Source organism: Enhydra lutris, unplaced genomic scaffold, assembly GCF_002288905.1.
Source record: "Enhydra lutris kenyoni isolate GAN:26980312 unplaced genomic scaffold, ASM228890v2 scaffoldscaffold50, whole genome shotgun sequence".
Classification (NCBI taxonomy): Eukaryota; Metazoa; Chordata; class Mammalia; order Carnivora; family Mustelidae; genus Enhydra; species Enhydra lutris.
The window spans coordinates 11575217-11593593 of NW_019154134.1; the positions used below are offsets into that span (position 1 = coordinate 11575217).

The 18377-nt window shown below is 35.5% G+C and overlaps 1 protein-coding gene across 2 annotated transcripts in view; it reads left to right on the forward strand.

Annotated features, from left to right (window-relative positions):
* LOC111156917 (NADH:ubiquinone oxidoreductase complex assembly factor 2) overlaps positions 1–18377 on the forward strand; it is a 263471-nt gene that overhangs the window by 94040 nt on the left and 151054 nt on the right. For both annotated transcript variants that reach the window (XR_002641260.1, XM_022518054.1), the window contains exon 2: positions 11884–11973. Coding sequence is in view for 1 of the 2 variants with exons in the window: in XM_022518054.1 (XP_022373762.1) it covers positions 11884–11973 (90 nt within the window). In the remaining variant the exon portion in view is untranslated. The remainder of the gene's footprint in view (positions 1–11883; positions 11974–18377) is intronic.

Consider the following 18377-nt stretch of genomic DNA (forward strand, 5'->3'; position numbering starts at 1 on the left):
AAATGCTGCACATCAGCAAGAACACATACTTGTTAGCAATGGAATCAAGAGAGATGCAAGAACTCTGCAGGTTTTTAAAAGGAGAGATGGAGAAAAAAGATGTACTTATGAGGAAAAAAATTTTAAGGGGACTTAACTCAGCTGAAACTTTTTTTTATTTATTTATTTTTTTAAATTTTATTTTTTATAAGCATATAATATATTTTTATCCCCAGGGGTACAGGTCTGTGAATCGCCAGGTTTACACACTTCACAGCACTCACCATAGCACATACCCTCCCCAATGTCCATAATCCCACCCCCCCCTGAAACTTTTTTTTAAATAGGTGTAAATAAAAGGCAGAAGATAAGGAGAACTCAAATTATGCATTGGTCTTTCTGAAGGGTAAGGAAGCAGGTGCTATTTTAGATTATCCCAATCCCTTTACAGCCAATAGGTGGTGCTGTTGTCATACAATAGTTAGGTTGCTCTCCTGTCTCAAAACAAAGGGAGAATTTGGGAAGTATATGCAAAGTGGTTTTAAACTGGATTGTTAAAGGGAGGCAGGAGAAAATAAGAGAGGCAGTATGAATTTGATTATATGTGGATGTTGTTGATACATCGGGTTTTGTAGCAGAAGAGGTGACTGTACTAGTCTACTTAAATTTCCGTGTAAAAATTAGATAGACTTGAAAACACACCTTTTCTCGTCACCTTTTCTTTGAGCTTTAATTACTCAATTATAAAAATAAATTGTTGTGAGAATTAAAGAAAATACAAAGTGTCTAATAAATGCCATATACATAATCTGATAATAAATATGATTGTGTTCATCTCCTAAATAAGTCAGATGAAATTAATAAACTACATTAACATAATGTTATTGGTATTTTGCAAAATTAGACTAAAATAGATGACCTCTGGACCCTGGAGTCTTATAAAGAAGTAGCAAGAAGTAGGAAAAATGTTAAACTTTATTATTTATTACTAAGAATAAAAAAAGGGGCGCCTGGGTGGCTCAGTGGGTTAAGCCGCTGCCTTCGGCTCAGGTCATGATCTCAGGGTCTTGGGATCGAGTCCCGCATCGGGCTCTCTGCTCGGCAGGGAGCCTACTTCCCTCTCTCTCTCTCTCTCTGCCTGCCTCTCTGTCTACTTGTGATCTCTCTCTGTCAAATAAATAAATAAAATCTTAAAAAAAAAAAAAACCTTCTGTTCCCCATATTTTTTAAAAAAAAAAAAAAAAAAAGAATAAAAAAAATGCTTAAGACTTTTTGGTTCTTTTTTTTTTTTTTAAGACTTTATTTATTTGACAGAGAGAGAGAGAGAGAGATCACAAGTAGGCAGAGAGGCAGAAAGAGGGGGAAGCAGGCTCCCTGCCAAGCAGAGAGCCTGATGTGGGGCTCAATCCCAGGACCCTGAGATCATGATCTGAGCTGAAGTCAGAGGCTTAACCCACTGAGCCACCCAGGTGCCCCCAAGACTTTGGTTCTTTTGGCTCTTTTTTAGGTAAGTATCCTGATATGCATTTACCAAGTACACCCTTGAGTAGATGTAGTCTGCGTTTGTGCACAATAGATTTGGACACACCTATCTTAAAGTAATATTAACCGTTTTGCAGATCTTCAGTATTTGTGACAATTTTTTTAATCTTTTTGAACATCAATGGAAAGTAAGGAATAAGTAGGGAAGAATAACAGGATAATACTCTTTATTGCAACCTGCACAAGCAAAATGTGGCCAGCCTTCACATTTCATACTTCTACAGGCTTCCTTTTGGTGAAGTCTCAATTTAATAGCCTTTCTTTCTGCCAGCGAACTGGAGTAGAGAACGTAGGTAAAATTTATGTTACTCAGTTTTATTAGTTATTAGCCAAGGCAAAGTTTTATTGTAGAGAAAATTAAAACTAATGAGTAGAATAATGGGATACTATAAATAAATTGCTCTTACTAGAATTTCTTTCCTTTCCTTTATGTCTTTTCATTGCTTGGGTTGGCCTTAGACTACCCCAAATTCTTCCTCCTCACTAGATCTTCTAAGTTTGAGGGGCTAAAGGAATTGTTGCCAGTTCTTCTCCAGTAGGCCTGCCTCCTTAAGAACTTGTGAATCCAAAAGTTGTTTCTCCCTCTTTGCTATACAGACTTTTAATGTCTTCCTAAGAACCTCTCACTCTCAAGTGAGAGAATGATTTCTCACTGAACTCATCTTGTTTAAACATGGGAAGCAGGCCTTAAGTCATGCTTTAGCTTTTAATTATAGCTCCACATCTAAAGTAGGCCTTAGATTTCCTTGGACTGTGGAACTGCTGGGAAAATCCTGCATTGTCTTCTACCTGATTACTCAAGAGTTCTTAATAGATGGCTTGATGAGCTCTATGAAAGGTAAGGAGAAGCAAAATACATGATACCCTTTCTGCCATTCGCAAGACCTTGATTTTGTTTAGGGAACCAATACATGTGCTTGAGTGCATTTCACAGTCTCAAAAGTGTGATACTTGGTCTGAATCTGTGATTTTCATAGGGCTTGTTGGCTCTCCAGAGTATGAGAAGGTTGCCTCCTGGAAAGGGGAGGGGGCAAAAGGTGAAGTAGTGTTGTGGACCCCTGTCTCAACTACAGAAGCTCTGCTTTGAGCAGTTTTATAAATTCAACCTCTATGGAAGATCTTTTAAAGAAGAGATTGAAAATTATTGACACCTCAACCTTTTACCAGCTGAGCCCAGTATTATACTCAGGATGTAGTTCACAAATACTGGAATAGTTCCTTTTAAGCAGATGAATATCACAATTCATTAGATGATTATGTGATTTCTTTCTATATCAAAACAGATTTCTATTCATTAATGATAAGTAGTGCCTGATAGTAACTAAATTAAATAGATTAATGAAGAGTATTAGTAATTTCATGGATTAATAAATAAATGTGTGTGTTTTTAAAATTAAGACTAATGCACCACAAAATATACTCTATTTATTTTTACTAAATTATTCATATTTAAAACTGTCATATGTTCTGTGAATTATGTAAGGGTAGCTAATAGAGCAGTCCTTGACTCTTTTATGATCTTTGGTAAATGACCAAGTACCACTCCATTTCTATAAAACTCTTTGGATCTGGAAACCAATCAAATAATCAGCCATACCTTCTACATTTCAAATCTGAAAATAAAGTTTGAGCTAGGCCCAAGCTGTACAAGTGGCATAATTTTCTAATTCTCTAAATTCTGTTTGTTTATTCCTTCAGTTTCTCTCTTCACCTCTCTATTGATAGTCCCAATTGTTCAAGACCCTTAAAGTGAAAATCAAATACTTGATTATATTGGTTTATACTGTACTATGAGTGTGTGCTAATTTTGAGAGGGGAAAATATTATTCCTTTTTATATTAAGGATGTACCAGATTAGAATTTGCTTGCTTAAATAGTGATTGTCACTAAAAATAAAATGAAGATTTTTCAGTCATAAATTTCCTCACTGTAAAATAGCTTTTTTTAAAAAAAAATTCTATTTATTTATTTGACAGAGATCACAAGTAGGCAGACAGAGAGAGAAGAGGAAGCAGGCTCCCCGCGGAGCAGACAGCCCGATGCGGGGCTCAATCCCAGGACCCTTAACCCACTGAGCCACCCAAGCGCCCCTAAAATAGCTTTTTTAAGGAGCGCCTGGATGGCTCAGTCAGTTCAGCCTCCGCCTTCAGCTCACATCATGATCTCTGGGTCCTGGCATTGAGTCCCGCATCTGGCTCTCTGCTGAGAGGGAAGTCTCCCTCTCCCTCTGCCCCTCCTCCCCGCTCATACTCTCTTTGTCAAATAAACAAATAAAATCTTTTTTAAAAAATAGCCCTTTTAAAACTTGGAATTGCCATATATCTTAAAGCCTCTTTAATTTAGCTAAAAAGATTTTTAGCACCTTCTTTTATTCCTTCCCTTGTCTGCATATTTCAGACATTTTAACTCCTATGTCATAATTCAGACATAGTCTTAGCAGGATCACTGAATGTTAGTTTTCTTGTGTTATTTTGTTAAATGTTCAGATTCTCAATTATAAATATACTTTATACATTGGAGGTAATTTAGGCTTACAAAGAATTGTAGAATGTATTAGGTGAATAAAGTACTTTCAAAAACTGATTAATTGCACGTCAGTCAAAATCTGAAATGGCTGCTTCTCTTTTATTTCTTCAGGGTGAACACATTATTACATGACTAAATAGGAATCTATCATTTGAAGTCTTCTTTTTAATGTTTACCTACTTTTGGGGGTGGGGGAGCAAGTGTAATTACAGCTGTCTTTTTTCTGAGGGTCGAAAATTCCTTGCCATTTGGAAAACAAATGATTTTTACACAAAAATGTTTGATTTCTATAGTCATAGAAGGGAAGAAAATGCAGTAAAATACTAGATATTTCTAGGACCCCCATGCTTGATTTGGGAATGCATTCAGAAAACCTACTAAATTTTTTACTATAAATCTTCTTGGGTTAATAAATAAAATAGACTATTCGGTATATATTTGTTGGCTAAATAACATAACATTTTTAGAACTTTAAGTTTTTGTTTGCATATAAGATTACTATGAAATTTGAAAAATAACAAGAGTTTATTGTCCAAGTGAAAACCACAGGCATGAATTTGCAATTTGTTCATCTCTTTTTTTTTTAAATTATGATTTTCTTCACATGTACTTTCAGACTTAAGTTTTGCAAATTGTATTTATGGCTTTTAAAAAATTAATGAAGTCAGATTTAAAGAGTTAATTTTGGATTTTCTAAGATGGAAGCAGAGGTTCCTTTTGGGAAACCTGTAAGTATGAGGAAGCTAATAAAATTTTAGGTAATCCTTTGAACTAGTTGGCCATCTTAAAAATTCTGAAAGCTTATCTGGAAGGCCTCTTTAATTGCTTTTAAAAAAAGTATTACCTGCTGCAACCTGCTGAGATAGTCATCCATGCTCATATAAATATTTGCCTCATTTCTGCCTCATTTGATCACTATGGGAAAATAATAGCTTATGAATATGAATAAAATGTTAGTTTTTAATTGGATATCTGTAATGATATGGTATGCAAACTTTGTAAATGCTAATTTTAAAAATCTTAAATGGGAAATGCTTAAGGGTAGAAGTCAATAAAAATAAGCTAATCATCCTATGCCTTTTTTTCCTCATCTGTAAAAGATGCTTTAAAAACAAGAAATAATATATGGAAAATACCTAAACACTGACTGGTATATAGCAGGCTCTTAATAAATGTTACGTCTGAGTAACTTCAGAGTCAGATTATCCTTTAAGTCATATGTGAATATGGCTTTCAGTCTAAGAATTCTTAGTTTAGTACTCTTAATTAATGGTTTGTTTGTTTGTTTGTTTGTTTTTTAAATTTACGATGCCCAGCATAACAAGGTTAAAAGTCCCCAAATATAACCAGTGGAGTGTGGTTCTTGGCTTTCATTAGCCCTCACTTCCATGTATTGGGCACCAACACTTCTAAGCCTCCTTTCATATGCAAAATGCAGTCATGTCTATATCACCAGGCAAACTGATTTAGGATTATCACCTGACTGCACTCATCACTGCCAGTGGGGTAAAGGTCCAGATGTCAGTCAGACAGAAAGGGTCTTAACCGTGGCCATCCTACCACCATTTCTCCAAGCCAAGGGCTCCTGTCAGGATCAGTCTTGCTTATTTATAAGGGAATAGCTATCTCAGAGATGTGTCACCTCAGTCAACCCAGCCTCTTTTTTCTACCCCAAAGCATTCATCTCCCCTCCCACTGCCCCACCAGTGGGAAATACTGGGCTGGAAGTAGGCAGCTCGTTGGAAACATCACCAAGGATTTTATGTGCGTATGGGTCACAACCAAGGATTTTATGTGCTTATGGGTCACAACCAATGATTTGGCAATTGTAGAAGAAAATCCCTCCTCTAGCGTGATACTTACCTTATGAGTTCTGAAGCTCCAAAGTTTAAAGATTAAAGGCTGCCCAAATATCTTCCCTGGATTAGGGAAGGAGCAGGGGCCTGGAGAAGGAGAGATGCCTGAGTCTATGGTCTCATTCTTCAGGGCTGTTGGTGTTACCTGCCTGTCTGGTACCTGTCAAGGGTCTTACAGGGTCACTGAGACCATAGGAAGGCAGTATTTATAGGTACCAAATTAGAAATTTTATAATTTCTAATCTAACTGTCTTTTAATATGTAAGCCTTATTCACCTTTCAAATGTGTAAGAACACCCTATATACAGAGGAAAGGGAAAGTACTTCCAAATAAAACAAAAAATCCCCTTCCGTTACTCTTACCAGAACTGGTCTTTTATCGTGATGGTTACAAAATGATGGTATTTCAGCTCTGACACTTCTTCTACATTGACTATTCAGTATTGTAATAAGCAAGAGCCCTTTTATCTCCCGTTTATTTGTCCCTCTATTTATTTCTATCTTTAAGCAGTTTAGATTTATGGATTCCTTTTTTTTTTTTCTCCTAGTGGCATATTTAGTTCTCAAGCATTTTGGTCTCAGGATCTCTTTAAACTTTTCACAGCTATTGAAAGAGCTTTGTTTAGACAGATGCTGGAGAGGATGCAGAGAAAGGCAAACACTCCTACACTGTTGGTGGGAAAGCAAGCTGGTGCAGCCACTCTGGAAAACATCATGAAGGTTCCTCAAGAAGTTGAAAATAGAGCTACCTTACGACCCACCAGCAATCCCACTACTGGGTATTTACTCTAAAGATAACAGTGTAGTGATCCGAAGGGGAACATGCACTCGAATGTTTATAGCAGCAATGTCCACAATAGCCAAAGTATGGAAAGAACCTAGATGTCCATCAACAGATGAATGGATAAAGAAGATGTGGTATATATCTACAATGGAACACTATGCAGACTGAAAACTCCACTGTACATTCATGAAAGAATGGAAGTGGAAAAGGCAAATAACATTTTTTTAATTAACATACAATGTATTATTTGCCCCAGGGGTACAGGTCTGTGAATCGTCAGGCTTACACATTTCACAGCACTCACCATAGCACATACCCTCCCCGATGTCCATAACCCGCCCACCCTACCCCCTACCCCCAGCAACCCTCAGTTTGTTTTGAGAGATTAAGAGTCTTTTTTGATTTGTCTCCCTCCCAGTCCCATCTTGTTTCATTTTTTTCCATCCCTACCCCCCACAACCCCCTGCCCTGCCCTTTCCTCATATCAGAGATATCATATGATAATTGTCTTTCTCTGATTGACCTGTTTCACTCAGCATAATACCCTCTGGTTCTATCCACATTGTTGCAAATGGCAAGATTTAATTTCTTTTGATGGCTGCATAGTATTCCATTGTATTTATATACCACAAGGGCAGATAACATTCTTAGTATTATTATTAAACTAGTGTTGGCCTCCCAGTCCCCTTCAAATGGTCCTAGGCACCCCACAGAGTTCCCTGTAACAATTTGAGAATAGCTGGTCTGTAATTCCTTAATTATTTTGGTGCTCAGATTTATCCCAAATTTAATAATTTGGGATAAGCTGGCTCAAGTTCTTGTGACAAGCCCCTCTTTTATTTTTTAATTTTTTTGAGAATTCCCTTACTTTCTGGCATGGCAAGATGTTCCAGACTCATCTTGAACCCACTCTGCTCTAGGCCTAGAATTAGCCATTTGTCTAGCTGCAAATAGAACTAGAAAAAGACATGAAGTTTTTCCGGGAAAGACTGGTATTTATCAGCCATTTCCCATCCACAGGAGTTTCTTACTGGTTATGTTGGCTCCTGTGCCCTGTATCACCATGTGTGTTTCTGGGCCTGTCTCTGTAGAACAGTGTGGTTTTTCAAGTGTGGTCTGCAGGATGATACAAAAGATACCCATTAGGTGATACAAAGATACCTATTAAAATTGTAAGATATATAACTATATATGTTTAAACAAAAAATGCAACTACCGTGGACATTTGAACAGCATGGTTTTGAACTTTGTAGATCCACTTATACATGGGTTTTTTTCAATAAATAAATACAACACTATAGGTGTCTTTTTTCTTTATAATTTTCTTAGTAACATTTTCTTTTCTTGGCTCACCCTATTGTAAGAATACAATATAGAATACATATAGCATACAAAATGTGAGTTAATTGACTGTTTATGTTATCACTAAGCCTTCTGATCAACAGTAGACTATTAATAGTTAAGTTTTTACAGTAAGCTATTAGTAGTTAGCCAGAAGTGTAAGGTGGATTTTCTTCTTCTTTTTTTTTTTTTTTTTAAGTTTTATTTTAATTCCAATAGAGTTAACTTTAGTTGGGTTTTCAACTGCATGGAGTGGTTGGTGATGACTCTTACCCCCCCCCCAACCCCCCATTGTTCAGGGGTCAAATGTAATATAAGTCAAGCATTTCATGGTATTTTTTAGAGTAAAGTAAAAGTGAATTTTGAAAGGGGAAAAAAGCAAGCCAAATTAAAGAAAAATATTGAGAATGTAATACTATAAAGTGTGACAAACCAGAAAGCTGGATTGAATGAAAATTGAATGTCTGATGTTTAGGGCTCACTGCTCTAGATCCTCTTTCCCTGTCTGTGTCCAGGGTTCCCATACCCTGTTCCAGAAGTGAAACTGATGAAATCTGTCTTTTACCTAAGCCTGTCATCTACCTAATACCCGGAGATCTCCCTTTTTCCCCCCTATTGTTTTAACTAAGTAAGTTTTGTATTTTTCTAAACAGAGGAAAAGGAAATCTGTATCCTAGGGCAATTCGCTTTAAATCTACGGCAGTAGCTTTAAAAAAATTTTTTTTAAATTTTTTTAAATTTATTTATTCGACAGAGACAGAGGTCACAAGTAGGCAGAGAGGCAGGCAGAGAGAAAGGAAGAAGCAGGCTCCCCGCTGAGCAGAAAGCCCATGCGGGTCGATCCCAGGATTCTGGGATCATGACCTGAGCCGAAGGCAGAGGCTTTAACCCACAGAGCCACACACGCGCCCCTAAAATTTTTTTTAAGTTTGTAAAATAATGTTGTTACTTCCACAGTCTTTAAATCCCTATACCATTGACCATATCTTTTTTTGTTTTGACTGTTTTAATTAAATCTAATGTTTTACTATTAAGTGAAAAAACTATGCATTGCTTTATATAATGAAACTCATTGGGTACACCAGTGTCAATTGTTTATTGTTATATTAAGACTTACTAAGCCTAGGGGCACCTGAGTGGCTCAGAGGGTTAAAGCCTCTGCCTTCGGCTCAGGCCATGATCCCAGGGTCCTGGGATCGAGCCCCACATCAGGCTCTCTGCTCAGCAGGGAGCCTGCTCCCCCACTCCCATCACCTACCTCTCTGCCTACTTGTGATCTCTGTCTGTCAAATAAATAAATAAAACCTTTAAAAAAAAGACTTATTAAGCCTATACATATCTTAGATAAATGTTTTTGTTATCAAAGCAATGTTTAAATATAAATTAGACCCCAAATTTTTGACACCTGATCAGGTACTTAAAATTGCTCTATTTTGATAAGTAGGATTGTCTTTGCAACTATTGTATGAAAACATATTAGTATGAATAAGTGATCAGTTTTTGCATAATTTCTTACTCAGTGGGAGGAATAGATTTCATTTCCAGTTCTTAAAAATTATATAAGTAGGACTTATTACAAAGAATGGAGTAGGTTTAAAACAATTTATTTGGGGGGAGGAACTTACATCTGATCATAAAAAAATTTATTTGTAAACCAGTGGCCTTATTCCGTACATATACACTTTTTATACATCTTTGATGTCATCTATTTGTAAACAAGATTTTTTCAGCAATTGTCAAGGAATTAGTTAAACTAACTCGTGTTTTACTCTATCTTTTCATTTATACACAGAGAGGTATGATTTTTGATTTTTAAAAATCTTGGGAGACCTTAAGTTTGTAAACCCAAGGGTAGGAATAAGATGTTAATTTTTGTGTCACAGACATTTAAATATAGCTGTAATATATATGCCTTTAGTGGTGCTCCTGGGACTGGTAGATCTTTCTATCATCTTCCTCCATGCTCAATTTTTTGATGTACATTTAAAAGCTTAGAGAACACACACCTACTTTCAGAACCCACTTGTTAGGATTTTGTGTTTTAGAAGATAGTTTTCATTTCTGTACTTGTTATTGCTAAAAGAACATATATCTTGGTATTTAGATAAGAACTATATGAAGGCACAGGTATTTTTATTCATCCAAACATTTGTAAAATTTTCATGTAAACATAGTATTTGCTAATTTTCTGGTAACTTTTGTTACAATGATGAGTTTATATATGTGGATCTAAGTGGCATTTTAGTAAAGAGACACATACCTATTTTGAGCCTCTACTATGAGAATAATGCAGCTGTCATTATTATAGGCTCCTTTTATCCTGACTCATCCCTACAACTTAGGGGCTTCATTACTAATACCTTGACCTACTGTAAATTTATTTAGGATAAGGTAAGCAAAAGGTGACTCCTCTTTTTAAAACTTGGGGAATCTCTGTGTTAGGATTAAATCAGCTTGATTCAGTGAGTCCACAATGAAATGCAGAATTTCCTTAACCTCATACTTCAGAGTTATTACCCATTGATGGCTTGCACATGAAATCCCAACCTTACACTTATTATTACTAAGGCAAAGAAAATAAAACCAGTCACTCACTCTTCTTAGGCTACCTTTTTTTGCTTCCTTTCTCTTGCATAGTCACCCCCAGGAATTTCCGTGGTTGGCAACTGAAGGAATTTTTAGTTGATAGAATTTTAGGTAGTGTGGGAGAGAGATTTGCAACAAGGTCATTTTGTTTAATTATGTCACTCAGTCTATTTAGCATGGTGTAAGGTTGGTCCAGGAGTAGGAAGAGAAGTAGTATTTTGTAAGGCCCAAATTTCTGTCCATGACTGGTGTGATCATGGTTAAACCATGCTCCTCCTCTCATAGTTACTCACCACTGTCTTCCTTGTTTCAGCTTGCATTCCCTGAACAGGTGGCATACTTGCTAACTTTTGGGAAGTAGGAAGCTTACCTGGTTTCCCCAGGCACACAGGCTCAATGACAAAGGAACACGTTTTGAAACCACCATTTTGACAAAGCTGCTTTGAAGGACATAATTGAGACTTTGTGGAAAGAGAAGGAAATACCACATAGTTTTATGTCTTTGATGTGAACTTAAAATACATGCTAATCAAATTTTTATTATTGAGAAAAGTAAGCCTATTGCGTTCTCATCCCATCCCCGACCCATCTACACCTTTTTCTTTACTACTACCTCTGCTCTCGTTTCTACATTGCTACCATCCTGCACCAGTGTTGATCTCAAACCAGAAGTATGAAATCCGTAACTCACTAGCTTTTGCCCTCTTCCTTTAGATCCAGTGAGAGGTAGTTACTCAGATGGGTCGTAGAATCCAACCTATGATTTGGTTCCCTTGGGTTTGCCAATGTAATGTGGCAACAGTATCTTGTGATTCATTGCATACTTAGTAGAGGCCATGAATACAATTCCCTTGGGCAGTAGCAGCAGCCACTTGAACCTCTAATACACATACTCGCAGAATTTGAAGGACTTGAACACCATTGATTGCTAAAATGGGGCTTTTGTTGTTGTTGTTGTTGTTGTTGTTTAATTTTGGCCATTAGTGGCTGAAGATTAATTGGTTAGTCCTTTTTTTTTCTTTAACACAGCATCTAGTTTTTTTCTACCAAAATTAATATTGTACACTATGGCAGGAAATTTAAAATTTCTGTATTAAGTTTAGAATTTGCTTTTTTTAATGTACCCAATTCTAATGGAATCTATTCTTTCTCCTGATAATTCTTTGACCATATGTGGAGGTGTGCAATTTCCAAAGAGAAAATATTACTTGTGGTAACTGCTGTGTCATGAGTTTATTTAAAAATAAAATAATCACTTTTGTCTTATAGGACAAACTATTCGAGAGAAAAGAATTGTAGAAGCAGCAAATAAAAGAGAAGTAGACTATGAAGTTGGAGATATCCCAACAGAATGGGAGGGTAAGTTTGTGTTTTTAGCAGTATCTTCTGGAGGCAAATTGTTTATACAAAATTAGATAATTATTCTTCTTACAAAAATGTTGGTAATCTGAATCTATGAAAATTTTTTAATACTGCATTTCTTTGAAAGTTGTGAAGGTGTCACACTCTAGTACAGGAACACATGTCCAGTGAAAGGAACTTGTAAACATTAGCAGAGCTGGTACTAGTATTAGGGTGAGCAGAATGAAGCTCCTACAATAGAGGATTGAAGGAGGCACTCCCTGTCATGTGCTGACTTTGCACTTGCATGCCTCCAGAGTTTAAATATCATTTCTGGCAATCACTACCCCATGAACGTGGGAAAATAAATTCATACTTCTCAATCTTAGTTTTACTCTTTTACAAATTGTGGATAATATTTGCTGTCACCATCTGGAATATTTGCTCAACTTTAAATGACCCTGGTAACTGACCCTCTGTTAAGACAAGGATGGACACTTGATCCCTATCAGGACTTTGGAATTAAGGTGAGAGTTCAAAGTGAGATAAAACAGTAGCAATCAGTCTTTCAGTACAGCTAGAACCATAACATATAATTGTGGGTAGTTATCTTCAATCAAGTAAGTTTTGTTGCAGAAAAAGCCGATCTACTAAGAGGAAAATGTAAACAGTCTGCAAAAAGAATATAGTGAGATGGAATACTTTGTAGGTTTCCAGGAAGTTGCCACTTCTCTATTCCATTTCTTTCTAAATGAAGTTCAAATGCGTATCTGCCTTTGAGTGCTAGTACCACCCCATATCCTTGTAATAAATTTCCTTTTTCCTTACCAGTTCTTTGCCTTGCGCCTGTCACATACTAAGTGCTCAGTAAATATATAATGAGCACAGGAAATCCATCATTTTTAAATAGATTTTAGAATGATCTTGTTAATTTTTACAAAAATGCCTCCTGGGATTTTTGGTGGGATTTTGTTGAACATATATATCCCTTTACAAGAACTGACATCTTAACAATAAGTATCTTCTTACCCTGGACATTATATTTCTCTTAATTTAATTTAGGCCTTCTTAATTTCTTTTATTAAAGTTTGTAGTTTTCATCATACAGATGTTGCACATCTTTTGTCAGAATTATTCTTAAGTATTTCATCTTTTTGATGCTATTGTATATGATAGTTTTTTCCAGTGTTAATTTTTTATTGTTTGTTACTATCATAAATGTGCCATAGGTATTTGTATATTATCTTGTATGCTATGACTTTGCTAAGCTATTAATTATAGTAGCTTTTTTGTCAACTTCAGCAGATTTTTAAAAAAAAATATTTTTTAACTTAGTTACTTAGAAGATCATATAGTCAATGAATAAAGGCATTTTCTTCTTTCCAACTTGGATGCCTTTAGTTTTTTTTAATCTTATCTGTTTCCACTGACTAGAACTTCCAGTATACAGTTGATCAGAAGAGATGTGAATGGACATTCTTGCATTGTTCCTGATGTATTACTCTTTTTATACATCATTGATTGGTTTATTTAAAATTTTGTTTAATATTTTTATCTTGAGGTATATTAGTTAGTAACTTCTTTTTCTTTCCTTTATTTATTTTATTTTATTTTATTCTTTTCATGTTCCAAGATTCATTGTTTATACACCACACCCAGTGCTCCATGCAATACATTTTCTTGTAATGTCTTTGCTTGGGTTTTGTGTCAGTGTAAGCTGATCTCATGAAATGAGCTTGGATATATTCTTTCTTCAATATCTTGCAAAACTTTATGTAGAGTTAAAATTATTTTTAGAAAAAATTTGATAGACTTTACTACTGAAGCCATCTGGACCTGGAGTTTTCAACTACAAATTAAATTTATTAGATTTAGGATAATCAGGTTATCTATATCTTCTTGAGTGACCTTTGGTAGCATGTTTCTTTCAAAGAGTCTGTCCTTTTCATCTAAGTTTCCAATTTTTTTTGCATAACATGGACCACACACAGTATTTCCTTATTATCATTTTATTATCTTTAGAATCTGAAGTGATGTCCTCTCTCTCATTATTAGTTGTTATGGCTGAATTGTGTTCCCCCAAAATCTATGTTGAAGTCTTTTTTTTTATCTTTTTTTTTTTTAAGATTTTATTTATTTATTTGACAGACAGAGATCACAAGTACGCAGAGAGGCAGGCAGAGCAAGGAAGGGAAGCAGGCTCCCCGCTGAGCAGAGAGCCGAATGTGGGGCTCGATCCTAGGACCCTGAGATTATGACCTGAGCGGAAGGCAGAGGCTCAACCCACTGAGCCTCCCAGGCGCCCCTCTTTGTTGAAGTCTTAACCCCAGCACCTCAGACTGTATTTGGAGATAGAGTCTTTAAAGAGGTAATCAAAGTAAACTAAGGTTATTAGGATGGGTCTTAATCGAATATGACGGGTGTCCTTATAAGAAGAGGAGATTAGGACATAAACATATACAGAGGGAAGAACTTGTGAAGACATAGGGGAAAGACAGCCATCTACAAGCTGAGGTGAGAAACCTTAGAAAAAGTGGACCTTGCCAACACCTTGATATTAGACTTCTACCTTCCAGAATTGTGAAAAAATAACCTTCTATTATTTAAGCCGCTGAATGTTTGGTACTTACCTTTGTTATGGCAGCCTTAGCAAACTAATACATTAGTATTCAGGATTGTTTATGATTCAGTTTTATTTCCTATTGTCAGTTAAAAGCTGTATCTCTACTGAGTGGCTATTTTTGGTATTACTGACTGCATCTTCAACATATCAAAATCTTTATGTGATGTTTCCGCTTCAGATAGATACAAGAACCTTACAAATGTGCACTGCCATTTCTTCCTTCCAATATTTCTGTTATTGTAATATATTTTAATTCTACTTGTTACAAACTGCACACTGTACTGTTATTTTTATTTAAATAATGAACTAGGATTTACAGAGATTTAAGCAATAACAAAAATATGACATATTTATTCATATTGTTACCATTTCTAATGCTTTTCATTCCTTTTTGTAGATCCATATTTCTATCTGTGATCATTTTCCTTAGGGTCTAATGGTTCCTTTAACATTTCTTTAAATGTGAGTCTGCTAGAATTAAACTCTTTCAGCTTTGATATGCCTAAAACATATATATATATTTGGTGGGGTGGCAGAAGGAGAGGGAGAGAGAATCTTAAGCAGGCTCCATGCCCAGGTGGAGCCCAAAGAGGCCTCAATTTCCACAATCCTGAGATCCTAACCTGAGCTACAATCAAGAGTCAGATGCTTAACTGACTGAACCACCCAGGTACCCCTGTCTGAAATATAAAAATACTCCTCTGTCTATAATATTCTAGGTTGGTAGGGGTTTTTTTTCTTTTCTTTTTCTTCTTTTCCTTTTTTTTTTTTTCTTTTGATAGTTTTTTTTTTCTTTTTGTAGTTTAAAGATACTTTATATGGTTTCTGTCGAGAATCTATTATTGTGCTTTTCTTTGTCCTTTTGTATGTAATGTATATTTTTTTTCTTGTGGCTGTTTTAAAGTTATTCCTTTTTTAACTGGTTTTCAGAAATTTGATCATGATGTACTATTATATAGTCTCTTGTGCTTGAAGTTTCATGAACTTCTTAGACCTATGGTTTTGTAGTTTCAAGTCAATTTTAGAAATATTTTGCCCATTACTTCTTCAGATACTTTTCTTTGAGTCCATTTCTGTCCTTCCCTTTGGGGACTCCATTTGCAATTTTAGGCTATTTGAAGTTGTCTCATAGTTCACAAACTCTGTTCATTTGTGGAGGTTTATTTTCTGTTTCATTCTGTATGGTTTCTCTTGCTGTATCTTCAAGTTCACTAATGTTTTCTCTTACAGTGTCAAATTCCTACCAGTCCATCCAAGGTATACCTCATTTCAGACATTGTAGCTTTCATCTGAACAAGTTTAATGAGTCTGTTTTATATCTTCCATGTCTCTACCTAACCTGTTCAATCTGTCCTCTAGCTTTTTGAACATATGGAGTACAGTTATAACTGTTTTAATGTTCTTATCTGCTAATTCTACCATCTGTGTCTGTTTTTAGTTGGTTTTGGTTAGTTGATTTTTTCCCTCCTCACTCAATATGGGAAGTATTTTCCAGCTTCTTTGTTGGCTTCGCAATTTCTGATTGGATGTCAGACATTTAAAATTTTTGCCTAGTTGGATACTGGATATTTTTATATCCCTATCTATATTGTTGAGCTTTGTTCTGAGACACAGTTAAGTTACTTGGAAACAGTTTGATCCTTTCAGGGATTGCTTTTAGGATTCATTAGTTCAGACTGAAACAGAGTTTAATCTAGAACTAATAATTCTGCTCTGGTGATGTAAGTCATTGCTGAGCGCTCTCCTCTGCCCCGTCAGTCGTAAGGTTTTCTACTCTGGGTGGTGGAAATTAACATTACTCTTAACCCTGTGTAAAATGTGAGGACTGGTCCTCTGATGGTTTCTGATGGTTCTTTTCCTGGTCTTAAGAGTTTCTTATTCACAAGAACTCATGAGTGCTCTGCTAAATACTTGATAGCAGCGTCCTGCCAATCTCCACAGTTTTCTCTCCATGTAGCTATGTCATGTATGATAGTCTGTCCTGTGAATTTTAGTTACCTTGGTCTCTCTAGACTCCCAGCTCCTTCTTCATAACATAGATAATGTGGTGAATTTTAGCAGGATCCCCTTCCAATGCCACAGACTGAAACTCGCAAAGCAATAAGCAAGGCATTGTTTTTTTTATTTGTTTGTTTGTTTTTTAATATTCTGAAGGGATCACTATATTTCATTACTTGATGTCCACTAGTCTTGAAAATTATTGTTTCATGTAATTTGTCCCTGTTGCTCCATGTTGCTTAGAAGCAGAAGGCAGCTTTCTTTCAATTCATTTAATGCATTTGAAATTCATCTATGTGTTTGCATGAATCAGCAGTTTATTCCTTTTTTATTGCTGAGTAGAATTTTATCATATTGATATACCAGCTTGTCCACTCACCAGCTGTAGGACATTTGGGTTGTTTACAGTTTATAGCATTTATAACTGGAGCCACTATATAAATTCATATTTCTATTCAGGTATAAATATATCAACATAAATATTCACTTTTTTAAGGTAACTACTTGAAGTGGCATTTCTAGGTCAGGTGGCAAGAAGAGATTCAACTTAAACTGCTAAACTGTTTTTTAACATGGCTATACCATTTAGCTTTCCCATTAACCGAGAATGGAAAGTTATAGTTGCCCCTCATCTTCACTAGCTTTTGGTATTGTCAGTGTCACTAGATTGATCCATGTAATAGGTGCGTTGTAGTGTCTCATTGTGGTTTTAATTTTTATTTCTCTAGTGCCTAGTGATGCTGATCATCTTTGCATGACATTGTTTGACATTTGTATATCTTCTTTACTCTAGTGTCTATTCTTACCTTTTGCCCAGAAATTTTTTATTTGGTTCATTTTTTTCCAACTTGTTTATTTTTAAGAGTTCCTTAATTATGTTCAATACAATTCCTTTACTGTGTATATGATTTGCACATATTTTTGCCCCAGCCTTCTTTCCATTCTTTTAACAGTGTCTCTTGGAGAGCACACATTTATAATTTTAACGAAGTCCAATTTATCATTTTTTTTCTTTGATATATCATGATTTTGGTGTTGTAAGAAATTTTTGTTTAACCCAAGGTCATGAATATTTTCTCCTGTGATTTCATCTAGAAATTTTATAGTTTGGGGTTTTAGATTTATATCTTTGATCCATTTTGAATCTATTTTTGGTATGGTATAGGTATCAATTTCATTTATATGGATATCCAGTTTTTTCCAGTACTATTTTTTTATTGTGTTAAAATACACATAGCATAAAATTTACAATCTTAACCATTTTTCAGTGCACAGTTCAGTGGTATTAAATACATTGACTTTATCACTACCATCTATCCCCTTAACTCTTTTCATCTTGTAAAACAAACTCTGTACCATTAAACAATAATTTTCTGTTCTTCCTTACCTTTCCCTGGCCCCTGGCAACCATTATTATACTTTCTGTCTTTATGGTTTTAACTACTCTCCCACCACTGTTCATGAAGTGACCATCCTTTTCTCACACTCTTAGCACTTCTGTTAAACATCATTTGGCTATATAGGTGTGGGCTGTGTGTTCTCACTTCTCTCCATGGATCTGTCCTTTTCCCAATGCCACACTGTCTTAATTACTGAGACTTTGTAGTAAGGCTTGAGATGGGTAATTTGAATCCTCCAATCTCTTTTTCAAAACTGTTTTAATTAGTTTGGCCCCTTTGTCATGATATATGATTTTTAGTATCATCTTATCAATTACTACCAAAAATCCTTCCAGGATTTTCATTGGGAATGTACTAAATTATTAGATCAGTTTTCATTGGGAATGTATTGAGTTTTTCTA